Source organism: Rhinopithecus bieti, unplaced genomic scaffold (assembly GCF_001698545.2).
Source record: "Rhinopithecus bieti isolate Rb0 unplaced genomic scaffold, ASM169854v2 scaffold_23748, whole genome shotgun sequence".
Classification (NCBI taxonomy): domain Eukaryota; kingdom Metazoa; phylum Chordata; class Mammalia; order Primates; family Cercopithecidae; genus Rhinopithecus; species Rhinopithecus bieti.
Window position 1 is genome coordinate 2,340,660 of NW_016811596.1, and position 19,269 is coordinate 2,359,928.

General features: G+C 36.2%; 1 protein-coding gene across 1 annotated transcript in view; it reads left to right on the plus strand.

Annotated features, from left to right (window-relative positions):
• Window positions 1-19,269, plus strand: part of LOC108543697 (ovostatin homolog 2) — a 46,640-nt gene that overhangs the window by 13,961 nt on the left and 13,410 nt on the right. Inside the window, exons 9-23 of the mRNA XM_017894305.1 lie at window positions 338-449; window positions 1,399-1,508; window positions 1,852-2,010; window positions 3,028-3,255; window positions 4,729-4,783; window positions 5,321-5,466; window positions 5,824-5,973; window positions 11,599-11,769; window positions 12,582-12,726; window positions 14,124-14,229; window positions 14,972-15,200; window positions 15,446-15,575; window positions 17,149-17,267; window positions 17,975-18,026; window positions 18,815-18,898. Coding sequence (XP_017749794.1) covers window positions 338-449; window positions 1,399-1,508; window positions 1,852-2,010; window positions 3,028-3,255; window positions 4,729-4,783; window positions 5,321-5,466; window positions 5,824-5,973; window positions 11,599-11,769; window positions 12,582-12,726; window positions 14,124-14,229; window positions 14,972-15,200; window positions 15,446-15,575; window positions 17,149-17,267; window positions 17,975-18,026; window positions 18,815-18,898 — 1,996 coding nt within the window. The remainder of the gene's footprint in view (window positions 1-337; window positions 450-1,398; window positions 1,509-1,851; window positions 2,011-3,027; window positions 3,256-4,728; window positions 4,784-5,320; window positions 5,467-5,823; window positions 5,974-11,598; window positions 11,770-12,581; window positions 12,727-14,123; window positions 14,230-14,971; window positions 15,201-15,445; window positions 15,576-17,148; window positions 17,268-17,974; window positions 18,027-18,814; window positions 18,899-19,269) is intronic.

Sequence of the window (19,269 nt, forward strand, 5' to 3'; positions counted from 1 at the left end):
TGGGGGGGTCCTGAGATTTACTTTCCTTTCACAATACTGCTCAGCTTCCTTTCCATCCTTTAACCTTTTCCCATCTACAATGTTTCCAGGAGAATTTCCTTGAAATCTGTAAAATACAGATTACCTCCTTACCTTATTTAAAATGCTGATGTAAATATTCACTCCTCCTTCTCCTCCTTTAATTCTTTGGCCATTTCAACAAGTTTATGAGGTAGAGCCATGGCATGGGATGGGGATTGTTAATATATTTGTGCAAAAACCCTATTTTTAAAAGACACTTAAAAAAAAACCTCTTAGATCCCTAACATTTTAATTATACCTTCTCTTTATTTTTCAGTTGGAAAATGGTTGTGTTTCTCAAATTGTAAATACAAAAGTCTTCCAACTCTACCGTTCTGGATTATTCATGACATTTCACGTTGCTGTAATTGTTACAGAATTTGGAACAGGTAATGACTGTATTTTTGGACGACCTGAGGATATATGGCAACTTACTGGGAGAAGCTTGTTGAGTTAGCACTAAGTACAAATTCAGATTAATTATTTCTAATTTAATACATCTGGGAATAGTTGCAAGTGCAAAAATTATTACTGAAAAATTCACAAGATTGCTCATAGTGAGTGTTCAATAAGTATCTGTGAAAAGAATGAAAGAAGAGACCAGGCGTGGTAGCTCACACCTGTAATCCCAGCACTTTGGGAGGCTGAGGCATGTGGATCACCTGAGGTCAGGAGTTCAAAATCAGCCTGGCCAGCATGGTGAAACCCCGTCTCTACAAAAATACAAAAAATTAGCCTGGCATGGTGGCGAGTGCCTGTAATCCCAGCTACTCAGGACGCTGAGGCAGGAGAGAATCGCTTGAACCTAGGAGGCGGAGACTGCAGTGAGCTGAGATCATGCCATTGCACTTCAGCCTTCAGTCTGGGTGACAGACCAAGAGTCAGTGGAAAGAAAAGAAAAGAAAAGAAAAGAAAAGGAAAGAAAGAAAGAAAGAGAGAGAGAGAGAGAGGGAGGAAGGAAGGAAAGAAAGAGAAAGAGAGAGAGAGAAAGAGAGAGAGAAAGAGAGAAAGAAAGAAGGAGAGAGAGAGAAAGAAAGAGAAAGGAAGGAAGGAAAGGAAGGAAGGAAGGGAGGGAGGGAGGGAGGGAGGGGAAAGAAAAGAAAAGGAAGTAAGGAAGAAATTATTTCATCTGGAGTGGGAAAATCAGATGTAACTACTAATTATTTCTTGTTATTTAAAAAGGAATTGTGATTATGCCATTGTAAAGTGCTCTATATACGCATACTTGATCAATACCTTGATGCTGTTCACACTGGGCAAGCTGGTCACGTTTATATTGCTGTGGATGGTAGCTTAGCTAGACATGTTTCACTCTGCTGTGTTCATCATTCCTTACAGGTGTACAGATCGGTGAGAATACTTCAGTTTTTATCACTCAATTGCTGGGAACTGTAAACTTTGAGAACATGGATACTTTCTACAGAAGAGGGATTTCTTATTTTGGAACTGTAGGTTTGACTAAAGAAGACATGCTTCCATTTCATTTTCTTGGATCATAGATTGCCCTTTGAAAATTTCTGGTCACTTTTTTCCTACTTTTATAATACATTTTAAGCATTACTATGTCTGAGGTGCTAGAAAATGTCCTAGATGGAAAGAAGCAAAATAGATAACATTACAGTTGTTTCCATACTTTATATTATATATCTATGTATTTAATAGAGCATCTTTCTGTCTGTTCGAATTTAGGAAAATGACAAGGGATCACATTTATGAGCAGAAAACTATTTCTCTGTAAAAATGTAAACATTTTGTGTTTTAAGTCATATTAATTATTCTTTTCTTGTACAGCTGAAATTTTCAGGTCCCGATAATGTACCTATGGTGAACAAGTTGTTGCAACTGGAGCTGAATGATGAATTCATAGGAAATTACACTACAGATGAGAATGGCGAAGCTCAATTTTCCATTGACACTTCAGACATATTTGACCCAGAGTTCAACCTAAAAGTAAGACATCAAAGAACAGAAGAAGACCGTTAGACATCCCACAAAGGATTTGGGTATCAGAAATGTTAAACATTAGGAATATCTTAAAAGATAACTTGTATACAGAATAGATTTTAAAGAAAATTTAAAATGTAGCTTATTTTATATAATTTGCTTGTTCACTAAATAATATATGAGAATACTTGTTCAAGAGGATAAGAAGCTAAAAGTCTATTAATGATTGTTATAAATTTGCTAACAACTAATATTTTCCTCTAGGAAATAAGAAGTAGTTCATGAGGATGATTTGACTTTCTTCCTCAGATCATTTCACGCATAGATAGGGGAGATCCTATGCTTTCTCTTTATTTTCTGCTGCTTAAACAGAATTTCGCAGTTAAACAATTTGTCAGTGTTCACATGAAGCTGAAAGAAACAAACCGGAAGCCCAGTTCTGTGGCTTCAATTAAAGAGTAAAAAACACAACAATTCACCATCAGTCTAATGAAATATTTACACAATCTTTCATGGTCACGTTTTGTATACAAAGAGCAGAGTGCTGTTATTATTTTGATTCCAATAACTTCACATTAAAATGTCAGCCACAAGCTGAGATTCCTCCCTACTCTGGAGAGTTCAGAAGCCTCCATTCTCATTATTTCTTGTTATTTAAAAAGGAATTGTGATTATGCCATTGTAAAGTGCTCTATATACGCATTTATTTGATTCCAATAACTTCACATTAAAATGTCAGCCACAAGCTGAGATTCCTCCCTACTCTGGAGAGTTCAGAAGCCTCCATTCTCATTATTTCTTGTTATTTAAAAAGGAATTGTGATTATGCCATTGTAAAGTGCTCTATATACGCATACTTGATCAATACCTTGATGCTGTTCACACTGGGCAAGCTGGTCACGTTTATATTGCTGTGGATGATAGCTTAGCTAGACATGTTTCACTCTGCTGTGTTCATTCTCAGTAACACCTGTCTTCGGATGTCATGATACCAAGACCCTTCACTTTCTTTTGTCATCTCAGGCCACATATGTTCGACCTAAGAGCTGCTATCTTCCCAGCTGGTTGACGCCTCAGTACTCGGATGCCAGCTTCTTAGTCTCGCGCTTTTACTCCCGAACCAACAGCTTCCTGAAGATTGTTCCTGAACCAAAGCAGCTTGAATGTAATCAGCAGAAGGTTGTTACTGTGCTTTACTCCCTAAACAGTGAAGCATATGAGGATGATTCCAATGTAAAGTTCTTCTATTTGGTGAGTCTCAGTCAGTGGGTTCCTGGAATCCTATTCAATTTTACGTCTGCTTAGCCCCGCACAGCTTAGAAACCAAGCATCAGTCATCCCATGGTGACCAGAGTAAGGGCAGCCTTCTCACTTTGCTGGTGAATACTATTCCATCCATTAACAACAAACACATAAAATGATCTAAGGCAATTTAAATTTCCCAAAGGTTGAAGAACTTGCTGTTCAGCGTCTGCTTGTTTAAGCATTCAAATGTAACTCATATCAAGTATGTATGACCCTCTGTAATAGTAAAATATTGGGCAGATGCCAGAAAGTAAGGTGGAAAACTTATTTTGATAAGCAGTAAACGGACTTCGTTCTCTTGCTTCTGTCCATTTTGTCTTTCTAAGGAGGAGCCTCCAACCTTTTTGGCACCAGGGACTGGCTTCATGGAAGACAATTTTTCCACAGATGGGGTGGGGATGGTGGGATGGCTTCAGGATGATTCAAGCATATTACATTTATTGTTCACTTTATTTCTATTATTATTACATACTCATCATAGTGTGGAATCAGTAAGAACTCTGTGTTTGTTTTCCTGCAGCTAGATGGTCCTGTCTGGTGGTGATGGGAGACAGTGACAGGTTATCAGGCATTAGATTCTCTTAAGGAGCACACAGCCTATATCCTTCACATGTGCAGTTCACAGCAGGGCTTGTGCTCCTATGAGAATCTAATACCACTGCTGATCTGACAGGAGCTCAGGTGGTAATGCTTGCTCACTATACTGCTCACCTCCTGCTGTGTGGTGCAGTACCTAACAGGCCACGGACAGGTACCTACCAGTACACAGCCTGGGAACTGGGGACTTCTGCTCTAAAGCTTGTTGAAGAGTGAAAATTGAAGACCTGGAAATTAAGACATTAACTTGAATCCCCCACCCTCTCCTAGTAAGCATGCAAGTTAGTGCATCTTGGACAGATCATTTGAACTATTTAACCCTTGGCTTCCTCAGGTGTACAGTGTAATTCGAGATTATAAGACTTACCTCTTAGGGTAAGTGTTCTGTGTCAGGCACTGTTATAAGGATTGCATATGTGTTAACTCATTTAATTAGCCTTATAGGTATCTCCATTTTACAGATAAAGGAACAGAGGCAAACAGGTAAAACATCATGCCTTAAGTCACAAAGTTAATGAGCAGGTGAAGGTGTATCTGAAACCAGACAGCCCTGACAATTTCAGAGCTTTATGTGCCACTTTGCACAGTGCATTGCACATAGTTCACAAAGTTTCCAGTACATAATAGAACCTCAATCAATTTTAGTCCTTTTCTCTGCTCTTTTCCAACTTATGCAAAGTCTATTTTGAATATTTGCTTGTGGAAACTACCCTATCTTATGGAACAGAATTACCATTAAGTAATAAATTACCTAATCACAATGTGAGAATATGATGACATTAGATAATATATTGCATGTTATGTTTTCTTTATTCTGCACAGATGATGGTAAAAGGAGCTATCTTACTCAGTGGACAAAAGGAAATCAGAAACAAAGGTATATATAATATATTCATTTTAAACTATGTACTCAAACTTCATTTTTTTCTTGTTAAGGAAATATAGATATTATATATATGGCAATTATATATATTAAGAAAATACATTTATATGTAGTCAAACTTATGTGTGTGTGTGTGTGTAGATATATGTGTGTGTGTGTATATATACACTTTGTATATACACAGTGAAAAGAAGTTAGAACGAGCACTTATTTCAATTTGTGGATGAAGGGAATAGTTAGCACAGCCTGAGGTAAGCTACTAAATGTCTTCACGAAGGAGAGTTCTACCTGTTTCTTTTATTGGCACGTCATTGAGCACATTAGAAAAGTGGTGTACAAAATTCCAGTATTGTTATTATCTAAATTATGCAGTCTTCTTTATTTGTGTATGTACTTCCTATTATTTGATTTATTTGTCTTGAAAACAGGGCCAAATTTACTTTCTGTCCATGAGCCATTCTCTTTTATCTAAGTGTACCAGTGATCCAGGAAACTCTCGGCATTTTATCTGTTCGTCTCCTATTTACACAGCCTGGAATGGAAACTTCTCATTCGCAATCAACGTCAGTGCTGATCTGGCTCCTGTGGCTGTCCTGTTTGTCTACACCCTTCACCCCAGTGGGGAAATTGTGGCTGACAGTGTCAGATTCCAGATTGACAAGTGCTTTAAACACAAGGTGATGTTTCTCTTATTTCTGGCCTGAGAAGTGGGAAGAGTTTGCTCCCTGCTGTCTTCTCTTCTGACTACTCTCACTGTCAAGTGGGAAACTCACACTCAGTGCTGGCATAATTGAATTCTTAGGGGATGCGAGAATCACCAAACACCACGCATGATCCTTGGCAGCAGTGCCAATCCTGAGACGGCAGCAGGGTGGTGAAGGGGGTCTTCTGCAAGGAGAGCTGAGGGTGAGAGTGGACAGGGGAAATACAGTACAGAAATCTGTAAGGATTTATTCAGGAGACATTAAGTGTATTCAGATCATCTTTACATAAAATGGTTTCTACTCTTATTTATTTATTTTTCTCTACTTTAGGTTAACATAAAGTTCTCTGAAGAGCAGGGCCTACCAGGCTCCAATGCTAGCCTCTATCTTCAAGCGGCCCCTGACTCATTCTGTGCCCTCCGGGCTGTGGATAGGAGCGTCCTTCTACTGAAATCGGAACAACAGCTGTCAGCTGAAAGTGTAAGTTCTCTGACTCCCTTGTTTTTCATGTTTGTCTGGACTCCCAGAAGTCTTAGCCTTCAGATGATGTTTTGAACATCTTGAAAACATTGAATGTTTTCTTCCTTTGTTCCTTCATGGATTATATACTTATTTTTCTTGGCTATCCTAAGAACATGCTTATAACAATAGAGAATTTGATGGATAATTATAACAGTTTAGGAATTTTACAACTGTGATTTTTTAAAATCGTAGGCGTAATCATAGTTGTGGAAACCTGGAATAAAATGAAATCTCTGTTTTCAAGGATCTGCTTGGATTCAGTGTAAAGTTATTTTCTATAAATGCATATTTTATTTTCTTAAATATTTCCAGACCTGGAATTCCAGAATTTCACATCAAATTTATTTCGGCTAACAATTGTTGGATATTTTGTGTTTATTTCCAACACAATTACATATAAATAACTATTGAAATTTATGATCATGTTTAAATCTAATTTAATAATTTAATTTTTTCTGATTAATATTATACCTGTATAATATAGAAAATGTGCAAAGTATACAAAGACATAAAGAAGGAAATTTCAAAAATCATTTATAGTCCTAACACTTAGGCATCTTTATAGTTTTGCTGTAATTTTAAAATCTCTTTTCTGAAGGCATATATATTTTACAAACTTGAGATCTCACCAAAAAATACAATTCTGTATTTTGTTTTCAACATTCTATAGTAAATCCAGTTTTAAATATAAAATTATAGAATTCAGTAATGATAACTGAATAACTGTGAATCATGATAGAAACCATATATTTTTCTCAATGCAAAACATAAATACATGTAAGTTTTCTATTACAGGGAGCAAAAATAATTTTAGTTAGAAGCTTTCAGGATCTGAGGAGGCATCAAACAAATAAAGGATAAATTTATCTATAAATATGGAATATGGTCGTGTGCTGTGCTCACGCCTGTAATCCCAGCACTTTGGGAGGCCAAGGTGGGCAGATCGTTTGAGCTCACGAGGTGGAGACCAGCCTGCACAACATGATGAGACTCTGTCTCTCCCAAAATATGAAAACGAGCAGGGCACAGTGGTGTGCACCTGTGATCTCAGAAACTTGAGAGATTGACATGGGAGGATTGCTTGAGCCCTGGCGGGGGCGGAAGTTGCAGTGAGCCAAGATCGTGCCACTACACTCCATCCTGGTGACAAAGCGAGACCCTGTCTCAAAGAAAAAAAGGAATACACACACACACACACACACACACACTTTTTTTTTTTACCTTGAGAGTTTCATGGATTCAGAGTAAATAGCTTCTGCTCATTCTTCCTACAGTTGGAGGTGGCAATATCTTAGGAAAACTATCTCAAGAAATGACCATCAAGGGACCTCAAAAAGAAAATTCTAGAGGCATTTTCAGGGGTCTCAGAATATGTCAGAACCAAAAGAGGTTGCCCTCGTTTATTATTGATAGCTATATCAATAATATAAATCAAGTGAAGTTCTATAAATGAGTGAATTCCAATTTATATTCTATATGTTTGTTATTTTTTATATTATGTTATGTAAGCTTAGCTTTTAGTTTTAAATAATTTTTTAAAGTGCAAGAATAGCACAGAGAACTCCCATATACCATTGACCTGATTCACCAGTTTGTGAACATTTTGCCATACTTGTTTTCTCTTTCTCACTCTCTCCACCCCTACACACACACACACACACAGAGTTTATGGCATTTCAATTTTTTCTGAATCATTTGAGACTAGGTTACATACATCAGTCTATTGTGAAAGGAAAATACGAACAACTCAAGACCCCAATTCATGATGCTAAAAGGACAAAAAATGAGGCTGAAAACTGAGTCATGGAAGAAGTTGTTTTTCTTTTGTTCCTAAGCAGATAGCTAATTTTCTTCCTTGTTAGATTAGTTAGTGGTTTACCTGTTTTGCCGAGTTTTCCAAAAACATAAATTTTAATTTATTAATGTGATGTCATATGATATGAGGTTTTTTGCTACTCCACCACATTAATTTCTATTTTTATCTTTATTATTTCCTTACTGGTGCTTTATTTTGTCGTTATTTTTAGCTTTTCACTTAGAAATTTACTTCATTTTCATTAATTTATTTTATTGGGTTCGGTGTTTTAAGCCTATAAGTTTTTCTATGATTTCTACTTTTGAAGTATCTCATAGATCCTGATACATAGCAATCGCACCATTTTTATTTTTCAGAAATTCTGTAATTTCTGTTTGTATTAACCCTTTCACTGAAAATTTGCCTACTGGAGTATTTTATAATTTTCATGTAAAAAGGAATTTATTTTAGAGTTTTCTTTTAAATTTCAAGTTCTATATCTTCATGGTCAGCATTATTTCCACCGATATATTTTTGTGCCCAAATGTAGAATGAGGTTTTGCGAATATATCTCATGTGCTGAGAAGATATAGTCTCTATTGTCAGTTTGTTTTCCATCCACGTGGTTGGATTATTTTGATCCTTTGTATTCTTACTTATTTTGTAAAATTTATTTAACCTTCTTCTGCTGAGTGATATGTTAAAATACCCTACTAATAGCACTCTGTTTCTTCTTGCGTCTTCTGTAGCTTCCGCACAGGTAATCATAACTGTTATGGCTTTGTTATGAATTGTAGCTTTTAGCAGTAAGTATTCTTCTCTGTCTTGTTTGATGTCTTTTGGCCTTACTTCTACTATTTCCAATAACAGGAGGATTGCAGCCTTTGCATTCTTATTATTTTCCTTTACCTGCCCTTTGGATTTCACATTTTGAAATACACACTTCACTTGTCTTTTGTATCAAGTACAGCATTGGGTTTTGTTTTAAATATACATATCTTTGTCTTTTAAAGGAGAATAAAGTCTATTCACTCTATCAATATGATGTATGTGTTAGGCCTCAGCTCTATCAACTATTTTTCTTATGATTCTATATTTTATTTAAAACTACTTTATTTTATTTTATTTATTTTTTTTTTTGAGACGGAGTCTTGCTCTGTCGCCCAGGTTGGAGTGCAGTGGCTGGATCTCAGCTCACTGCAAGCTCTGCCTCCCGGGTTTACACCATTCTCCTGCCTCAGCCTCCCGAGTAGCTGGGACTACAGGCGCCCGCCACCTCGCCCGGCTAGTTTTTTGTATTTTTTAGTAGAGACGGGGTTTCACCGTGTTAGCCAGGATGGTCTCGATCTCCTGACCTCGTGATCCGCCCGTCTCGGTCTCCCAAAGTGCTGGGATTACAGGCTTGAGCCACCGCGCCCGGCCTAAAACTACTTTATTTCTTTAGCTTTTTTGTTTGTTTGCTTTTTGTTACCTTGCTTAAAGCTTCTTTGAGTATTCAGGCCAGGTTGAATTTTATTTTAGTGATTATTTTATATTTACATATTTTATAATATCCTAATCTCATTTTTTTCTTGCTTAACGTTAATATCTAGTCTATTATTTTTAATCTTTGAGTCTTAACTGCTACCTACACAACAGTCAGTCATCTCTAGTTTCCACTTTTCTCTCCCTCTTCTCTCATTTGATTGTGGTATCTTTCCTTTTTTGTCAGGATATATAATGTTTACATTCTTTATTGTTTCTCTTATTCATCAAGTTTTACTAATTTCCTGAGTCACCTTTTGGCTACATAAAGCTCATTCTCCAGGAGGCTGGGGTGAGAAGATTGCTTGAGCCTGGGAGATCGAGGCTGCTGTGAGCCATTATTGTACCACTGCACTTCAGCCTGGGCAAGGGAATGAGACCCTGTCTCAAAAATAAATAAATAAAAATTTTTAAAATGTGAATTCTCTACTAAAGTCCTCAGGATATCACATGAGTGTAGAATTCTCTGACATTTTCATATTCAAAATTATTTTTTCTAAAGCCTTAATAAATGAAGGACAGGTATTTGTATATTAAATCTTTGGTTTATACATTTTAAAATTTCTTTGAAATGTACCCTATTATTGACTTGCTTTGAAAATGGCTTTTAATAGTGCTGACATTAGTTTAAATTCATTTTCCACTGTGGGCTGCTTTATCTTTATGTCTGAAGGCCTTGGATGTTTTTCCCACTTATACTTTAATCTAATAGTTTCAGTAAGAATGTATTATTCTGTAGAAGTTTTGCCAGATACACAGTGGACTCATGCAATATGTAAACTCAAATCTTTTTTATTTTCAGATATTTCTCCTGAATTATAATTGTAAATATTAGTCTTTCCCTTTTCTTTTGTTCTAAAAAAATCTCTGTACATGTGTTGGATCTTCCTTGCCTGCTTTCCAGTTCAATCACTTTGTCTGTGACCTGTTTTAATTCATTCTCTCTCAGTTTTATTCTTTTGTTTTTCCTCTACGTTGCCTTAAAGTTTTCTCTGAACTGTTTTATCTTGATGTCCTTATACTTTAGGGTTTATTTATGATATAATTTTGTCTAGTTTTTCTGAGTTCAATAAAGCCTCATTTTATTTCTTCTTGTTTTTTTTCCATTTCTCTCTTCTCTTAATTGAATTTCTGACTCATGCTGCCTTTTAAATACCCAAAATACATGCTTGAGAATATTTCACTTATGTTAAATTATTTTGGTATGGCTTTTCTTCGTTTACTTATTTATTTACTTAGGGACTTTAGTGGAGAAGTTTCATTAACTGAACTGTTTTGGTTTACATTTCCTATTTTCTCTTACAGCAGCTTTGTATGGAGTTGATTTTTTCTAGTTCTTGCTATTTTGTGCACAGTGTTCATAGGTGAAGAGTGCCCTTTCTTTGTTTTAGAAAAATGCATTATTTAAAAAATGTTGGTGATGGAAATGAGGGTGAAGGGAGTTATTTTATCCTTTGACATCCTTTCCTTCTTTAAATGCCCTGTCTCCAAGGGTCTGCACACCTCTTCTTGTGATCTGATTATTTCCCATTAGCCATGTTTTATGGAAGCTTCCACTACCAGGCCCATTCATTCCAAGCCCTTTCCCTGTGTGCAGTACTGGGAACTGTTGAGTCTGGAAACTATGATTTGTATTTTTAACAATGCTAGACTTTCTTTTACTTGGCGTTGACTTGGTGCGTGTTTCTTCTCATTTTTCCATGCCATTCTGCTTTTTCTCTGCAGTCTCTTAAGCCTTCCCTCTGCAACAGCAGTAGAAGCTCTCTTGGAATTTGGTGTTTGTTTCTCTACTAAGGAATAATTTGAAGATCACAGTATTCTCTGTGTCACAGTAATGTTAAAGATATTAGTCATGAGTATCATTACTTGTTCTCTTTGTTGATTTTATGTTTTCTTTGGAAGATTAAGTAAGAAGATTTAAAATCAGCCAGCTAATATTATTCTCCAGACTTAGAAGTTCTAGCATTATAATTGATTGTCTGTACAATGGGCCTTGGGTTAATCAATAATCAGGCATTGCTTTCTTATATTCTCTCTTAAATCCTGTGCCTAAGCTGAGAAATTCTGTGAACATGGTATCAGTGGCCTAAAACAAAACTGGTTTGCTCTTTTGAAAGGAAGAGCTTAAGTGAAAATACTGGATTAAATATGATGGCCATGCTCTTAAAGAAAAGAACAAGAATAAATGGTACAGTACACAATTTGCCAATTTTGTAATTTTAAAAGAAGTGCTTAAAATTATTGGGAAATGTTTTTTCTCATAGGTGTATAACATGGTTCCAAGTATAGAGCTGTATGGTTATTTCTACCGTGGCCTCCATCTTGATGATAGCAAGGAAGACCCTTGCATTCCTCAGAGAGATATGTTCTACAATGGTTTATATTACACGCCTGTAAGCAACTATGGGGATGGAGACATCTATAATATTGTCATGGTAAGATCACTAAGGATTTTGGAAAATATTTCATCTCAATTTTTAGTATTCATAATGCATATTGATGTTTTCTTAATTATGTAGTTTTCTTCCTATACTTTGAGATTTGTGTCTGTAATCTGCCAATAGAGTACAGAGAAACTGTCTTATAAAAGGAGATATTAATTTTGTTGATTTTTAAATTTTCTGCTGAAAATAAATCGTGTAGCTATAATTACAAAACCTCATTTAAAGAAAAAGACAGGCTCCAATTAATACAATAAATGTTATGCAAAGATAGTCAAGTCAAGAGGCTAAGAGAGTGTGGACTCCAGATATCCCTAGGCCATTAATGAAATATGCTGAGTCTTCCATGAAAGTATCTTTATAATTAACGTCACAAGTGTATAAGAAAAGGGGCGTTGAATCAGATGGACTTTATCAGCTCTTCAATTTACTGAGTGTGCCGTGTGTGTGTGCGTGTGCGCGTGTGTGTGCGCGCGCGTGTGTGTGTTTGATGTTAATTAGGGTAATGATAGCGCTGATCTCATCAGTATTTTTCACTTAGGATGAAATGGAGAATAATGGAAAATACTTAGAAAAACGCTAGCACATAATAAGTGCTAAATCATAGTAATTACCATTTTTTCTCTGAAATAGGGCTTTTCCATAAGTCAAATAGAGGTAAGTTGACTTGTAACTTCTCAGGCCTTTGTTAAGACAGAAAATATGGATACTGACGATCCGTTTATCTTTACAATATAAATAAAAGGCCTTTTATAGTTCTTGCATGAAAAGAATGAACAATATTTTTGTTGTTTGTTTCTTTAAAGAACATGGGTCTGAAAGTCTTTACCAATCTCCATTACCGAAAACCAGAAGTATGTGTGATGGAGAGAGGGCGTTCACTCTCTAAGCCGCTTTATGTAGGAACAGAACATTATGGTCTGATGCTTAACGCTCCATCTAGAATTGCATGTAGGTAATCTTAAACTTTTTTGTTGGGGGATGACCAAAGCGATTTGTGGAATTTAGTGTATTTGAGACAAACTATACAATTTTGGAATTTTATATGTGAATTATGCCATGTTTTTGGCTACAGTTAGACATCCTATAGTTGGATAAAGCAGAATAAAACAGATTAGAAATGCTTTTGGCTCTAACAAGAAATTAGCTTCAGAGGTGAGATGTAGTTTACTTTTATTGATGAAATACAATGTCAGAAATACAATCATGCTTCACTTAGTGATGGAGAATTTGTTCTGAAAAATGCATTGATAGGTGATATTGCTGTGTGAACATCATACAGTGTACTTAGACAAGCCTAGATGCTGTAGCCTACAACACACCTAGGCTATGTGGTACAGTCTATTTTTCCTAGGCTACAAACCTCCACAGCATGTGGCTATACTGATACTGTAGGCAGTTGTAACACAATGGTAACTATTTGTGTATCTAAACATTGCTAAACATGGAAAAGGCACAGTGAAAATGTGGTATACAGGATAAAAAAAGTTGTACTTTTATATACGGCACTTCCCATAAATGGAGCTTGCAAGGTTAAAAGTTACTCTGAGTGAGTCAGGGTACAAATATATTTTCTTTCTTTACATCCTTATTCTATAAGCTTTTCCTATTTTCAATTTTATAACTTTTATACTTTTTTGTTAAAACAAAACGCAAACACACACATTAGTCTAGGCCTATACAAGGTCAGGATCATCAACATCACTGTCTTCTACCTCCACATCTTGTACCACTGAAAGGGTCTTCAGAGGTAATAACACACATACAGTTGTCCTATCCTGTGACAGAATGCCTTCTTCCGTAACACCTCCTGAAGGACCTGCCTGAAGCTGTTTTGCAGTTAATTTTTTTTTTTGATAAGTAAAAAGAGCACATTTTAAACAGTAAACAGTATACTGTTTACTGTAAGCACAAAAACCAGTAACATAGTCATTTATTACCATTATCAAGTATTATGCACTATACAGAATTTCTCTGCTATATTTTTATAGGACTGGCAGTGCAGTAGGTTTGTTTATACCAGCATCATCACAAACCCATGACCAATGCATTGCACTACAATGTTATGATGGCTTTGATGACAACAGGTGATAGGGATTTTTCAGCTCCATTATAACCTTACAGGACCTCTGTAGTCTAAGTGGTCTGTCATTGATCACAATGTCATTATGTGGTAACTGACTGTGTATAGGAACAGGCAATGTATGGTGATACACGAAAACAGTCATAGAAAGTGACTGTGATACAGGAAAGTGAGGTGTTTTATGGCGACCTTACACCCTGATAATACCATAATTTGCAGAGTCCAAGGTCTGAATAAGGTACTTCTTCCTTTTTCTTTTTTTTAGCTGGTGAAATCAGAGAGGAGAATGCTGACTATGTAGAACAGGCTATAATTCAAACAGTAAGAACAAACTTTCCAGAGACATGGATATGGGACCTCGTCAGTGTCGAGTGAGTTTTAACCATTTTCTCTCCTATGTGTCTTTATTTCTATTTTCTTTTTCTTTCTTCACTTTTCTTCCTGGGTATATAAAACAGTACCATATTTGTAAAATATATATCATCGATTTGCATGCACTGATCACACATTTTATCTTTTCTCTAGCATTGTTTTCCCTTCACCAAGAGTTTCTCTTCTATTCGTTTTATGCAGACAGATTTAAACTGCCCCAATTAAAAAACATAATGTGGGCCGGGCATGGTGGCTCATGTCTGTAATCCCAGCACTTTGGGAGGCTGAGGCAAGTGGATCACCTGAGGTCAGGAGTTCGAAACCAGCCCAGTCAACATGGTGAAACCCCGTCTCTACTAAAAATACAAAAAGATAGCCGGGTGTGGTGGTGGGCACCTATAATCCCAGCTACTCGGGAGGCTGAGGCAGAAGAATTGCTTGAACCCGGGAGGCAGAGGTTGCAGTGAGCTGAGATCGTGCCACTGCACTCCCACCTGGGTGAAGAGAGAGTCTTTGTCTCAAAAAAACAAAACAAAACATAATGCGGTGTTTAAAGAAACATGACCTTTCTATACTCAAATTTTATAAAAATCCAGCTCTCATTATTTTTATCTAATGCCCCATCTAAACAATATAACTCACTTTTGAGCTTCAGTCAATACTTTCCTGCTTGCTTCGCACTTAATTTTAAGTTCTTGGTTCAGACAAAGGATATGTTTTACAGATAACCTCTTCTTCCAGTTCCTCAGGCTCTGCCAATCTTTCGTTCCTCATTCCTGATACGATAACACAATGGGAGGCAAGTGGCTTTTGTGTGAATGGCGACGTTGGATTTGGTGTGTCCTCTACAACCACTCTAGAGGTCTCCCAACCTTTCTTTATTGAAATTGCCTCACCCTTTTCGGTTGTTCAAAATGAACAATTTGATTTGATCGTCAATGTCTTCAACTACCTGGATACATGTGTAGAGGTGAGTTGTTCTCTTTGATCTGGAGGCAAAAATTTAACAAAGCTAAAATATTTCTTAATATTTCCATATTCTCTTTATTCTCAAATGCAAAATGCTACTATAAAGGTATGAGACTTAGGTCCATATTCTTCAAACAAATATAATTGCTTACATTCACAGTGACGGTTTAAACAGTGTATTGAGCATGGCTTTTCATAGTGATGTGTGTTCCAGTGCCATCCTCATTGCCATGATTGTTTTCCCAGATTTCTGTTCAAGTGGAGGAGTCTCAGAATTATGAAGCAAATATTAACACCCTGAAAATCAATGGCAGTGAGATTATCCAAACTGGAGGGAGGAAAACAAATGTCTGGACTATTATACCTAAGAAATTGGGTAAGCAGCTATCTGTCTACACCAGTCGCTCATGGAAAACCAGCGCATATTAATTGTATCCATTTATTTTCCTTAAATTGTCTATACAAACATGATTTTCTCTTTTACATTTTTAAAATTTTTGTTATAAATTCTCCACTAGAAATTCTAATCTATAGTAATCTAATTTCTGGTTGTTAATGTTGTGTAGCGCAAAACCACCATTCATTTTTACGAGAGCATAATGCAATTAAAATACAATATAAATGCTAACTTGCATGACCTATCATGGACTATATGTTTGGAATATGCCATATCCCAAATAAAGGCCATGTTGTCATTAATGCCACCTTAATTATTTGACTTCTCACTGGCTCCTTCTCCTACCCTCATGAACCCAGGTCACCTTCACAAAACTTGCTACTCCATCACAATGATCAGTTAGGTAATTGTCAGGTTTGTAAATTTACTACATGTGCCATGGGGATACCAAAATCACTAAATGATTGTAATGAGATCAAAAACTGAGAATATTTAGTGCCTATGCTATCTGCAAGATGGAAAAATAAACTTGTCTCCTATTGAAATATTGAAAATACATGGAATGGAAAAAGTTTAAAACTCTAGTAAACAAGGAATGCTAGATGTGATATGTGTGATACTTTTAATCACTACTTTTAAAAAATAGTCATTCAAATTTTCTTTGTTTAATGTCCTGTGTTTGTTGTATTATTTTAACAGCAAATAATACATCGATTAGATTATTTTAGTTCAGTTCTAATGCTGTTCTCAGACTATTTTTCTATTACATTTGAAGTTTCTCAATATTTCTACTGCACAAGATCTTCAAAATCCTACCTTGGCAATTGAGATAGAATACTGTACCAACTTGTATAGTTTTATGACATTAAATTGAAGACACAGTGTTAAGAGTGAAATAACAAGCTTTCTGAGACAGAGAAACAAATCAAACACACCAAAAAATAAGAACAATATATTGGTTGTATATATTGATGTACAGTCATGTAAATAATAATAACTTTAAAGAATGATTGTTTTCAATCCTCTAATTTTTACAAGCAAGGAAACGAGATCAGCTCTAATTGTGTAATGTGAAATCAGGAAGTTTAAAGACAATGAATTCCTTGCTAGGACAGTATTTCAATCCCAGTGCCTGTCTACTATATAATATTTTACTATTTTTGTTTGGTTGATCTTGGGAAAAGTTAGGAGCCCTAATTAGCTGACATTATTTGCCTATATTGTCATAAGTAATCTTTATAAACAATCAATATCAAGGAATTGACTCAGATGACTTTGTAGAATGTTACTTTTCCTAAAATGTCTTAAGTTTTAATTAAGTAAATTTATCACTTACTTAATATAAGGAATCATGAAAATCAAGGAACAGGTGAAATGGAAGATACCACATTGTATCTAGGAAGGAGAAGAAACAAGTTATTTTGTTCTAAGCATCAAATTAACGATAGAATTTGGTTCATCCAATTCAAGACATGGTTCACAGACTCTAGCCATTTCTCATTATAGAAGGGACCAATGATCAATTTAATTTATATTTTGGAATCTCTTGCAGGTAAAGTGAATATCACTGTAGTTGCCGAGGCCAAACAAAGCAATGCTTGCCCAAATGAAGGAATGGAGCGGCAAAAGCTAAACTGGAAAGACACTGTGGTCAAAAGCTTCTTGGTAGAGGTATGGATATGCAAACTGTCAAGCTTTTCCTGAAAAGAAACAGACATCTAAGAGGCTCTGTATTAAAAGACATTCTCCTTGAAGACACTTAGTTGACAACATTTACTTTTGACACAAGACATGCCATTTTAAATGAATTAAAACAGCATAAAGTTCATCCTTTCTTTAATTCATACCTCACCCAGGATAGTAAAGCTTAACACTTGAAACAGACTTGACAATTTTTTGTTTGTTTCTGAGTCAAGATGTTTCTTGTACACCTATTTCTCTTCCTTCTATTTTTCTGATTCTCATATTCAAGAGACAAATCTACTTGTCCTACACTCCTGTGCAGTTCCCGTCACCCTCAACAAGAATCAGCACTTGTCAGAGGAACACTCTTGATTTGCCTCTCTGCACATCCCTGCTCCACAAAGCACTTTTAGTTGTTTACTGGAGATGCTCTATAGGATCAGAGGAGCTGAGAGTGTCCCACAATGACATCAAGGTTATGCCTGTCCAAGCTACAGAACTCAGAGGCTAAAATGGGTGCTGGTGACGTCCCATGCCTTCCAGATATGAACAGAAGGGGACCATGAGTTGGATTTTCTCTCAGGGATAAACTTGCACCAGCCATTCTTAAGTGAGCTGGTGCTTAATCACTTTTCCTTCATGGACAGAGGACTTAGACTCATTCTTCTGTGCTTGTTTGTGTTACTCTTTGACAGCCTGAAGGTATTGAAAAGGAAAGGACCCAGAGTTTCCTTATCTGTACAGAAGGTAAGAGGATCTTTTAGGAAGTCAAATTAGTCCTAAATAAAATTCACCAGAAGAATCAGTTTATGTCCTCTCCTTCCACATGAGTCCATGTGCCCTGTGATTTCACTTTAAATATCTCATGGAGGATTCTTGTGTTTCATGCTTTATCTTCATGATATAATTTTAGCCATTGAGAAGCATATTCAGAAGGTGGTTTTTAGTTCACTTTTTGATGTTGGTCTGCCCCGACCTATTATTTTTTTCATTATATGTGTTCTTAGCTCCTCTTATGCTATGATTGTCACACAACATTGGACAATGGGACATCAGGATTGAGGCCCAGTAGCACATAATATAATCTTTGCTTTTGTACTCTTAGGATAAAATAACCCGTAGATACATCACTGCCCCTGCCCCTCAGTCTCTGGTTTCATGGCCATGAGGGGTATTATTTTACCTGGTTGATGGTGATCCGATTATACTCCCTCATCAGAGCCTTCAAGCTTTACCTTTTGTGTGTGTTGTTTTGTGTGTTACAGTCAGTGTAGTTTTACATTGTTTTCATACATAAATAGTTCAGGCACTAAACCAGTGAAGAATGGGGGCCATGATCTAATGCACAGATTTATATGCCATTTTCTGAATGTACTGTTATCCTAAACTAGGTCAGAACTCCAATTTCATCTCCTCTAATAAACAACTTGTGAAATAAAAATAAGTAATGGAATCTTACCTCCAATACGTTTATCCCCCAAATCTGCTGATATAAAGAAGCCATCACATTTTTTAAATCAATATTTTCATTCCAGGTGCCAAAGCCTCCAAGCAGGGAGTTTTGGACTTGCCAAACGATGTAGTAGAAGGTTCAGCCAGAGGCTTTTTCACTGTTGTGGGTAAGTTGATTGAATGTTTTGTTTCACAAGGGTTTGAAAATCTTGGTTGAGGTGGTCTTAAAACAATCCTTAAAATAACAGAATAGAGAGGTTTTCCTCAGCGATCAATTGGAGGGAATTATTGTTCAGGTCCCCTCTATGTTTCCTGGTGGGATCTGAAGGGATTACAGCACTGTTTCCAGACCTGTATGCTCAGGAAACCCTAGCTTGTGTAGATGGTAACTAGCATTCAGAAAGCAAGAGGTTCTTTATAATCATTAATCTGAAATATGAAATTCACCTCTTGGAGAATCAGAATTAACTTTGCCTGTTAATGATGTTGGGAGTTTTCTCAGTACAAGGAGAATTTTTTGTTGTTGCTACAAAAGGCA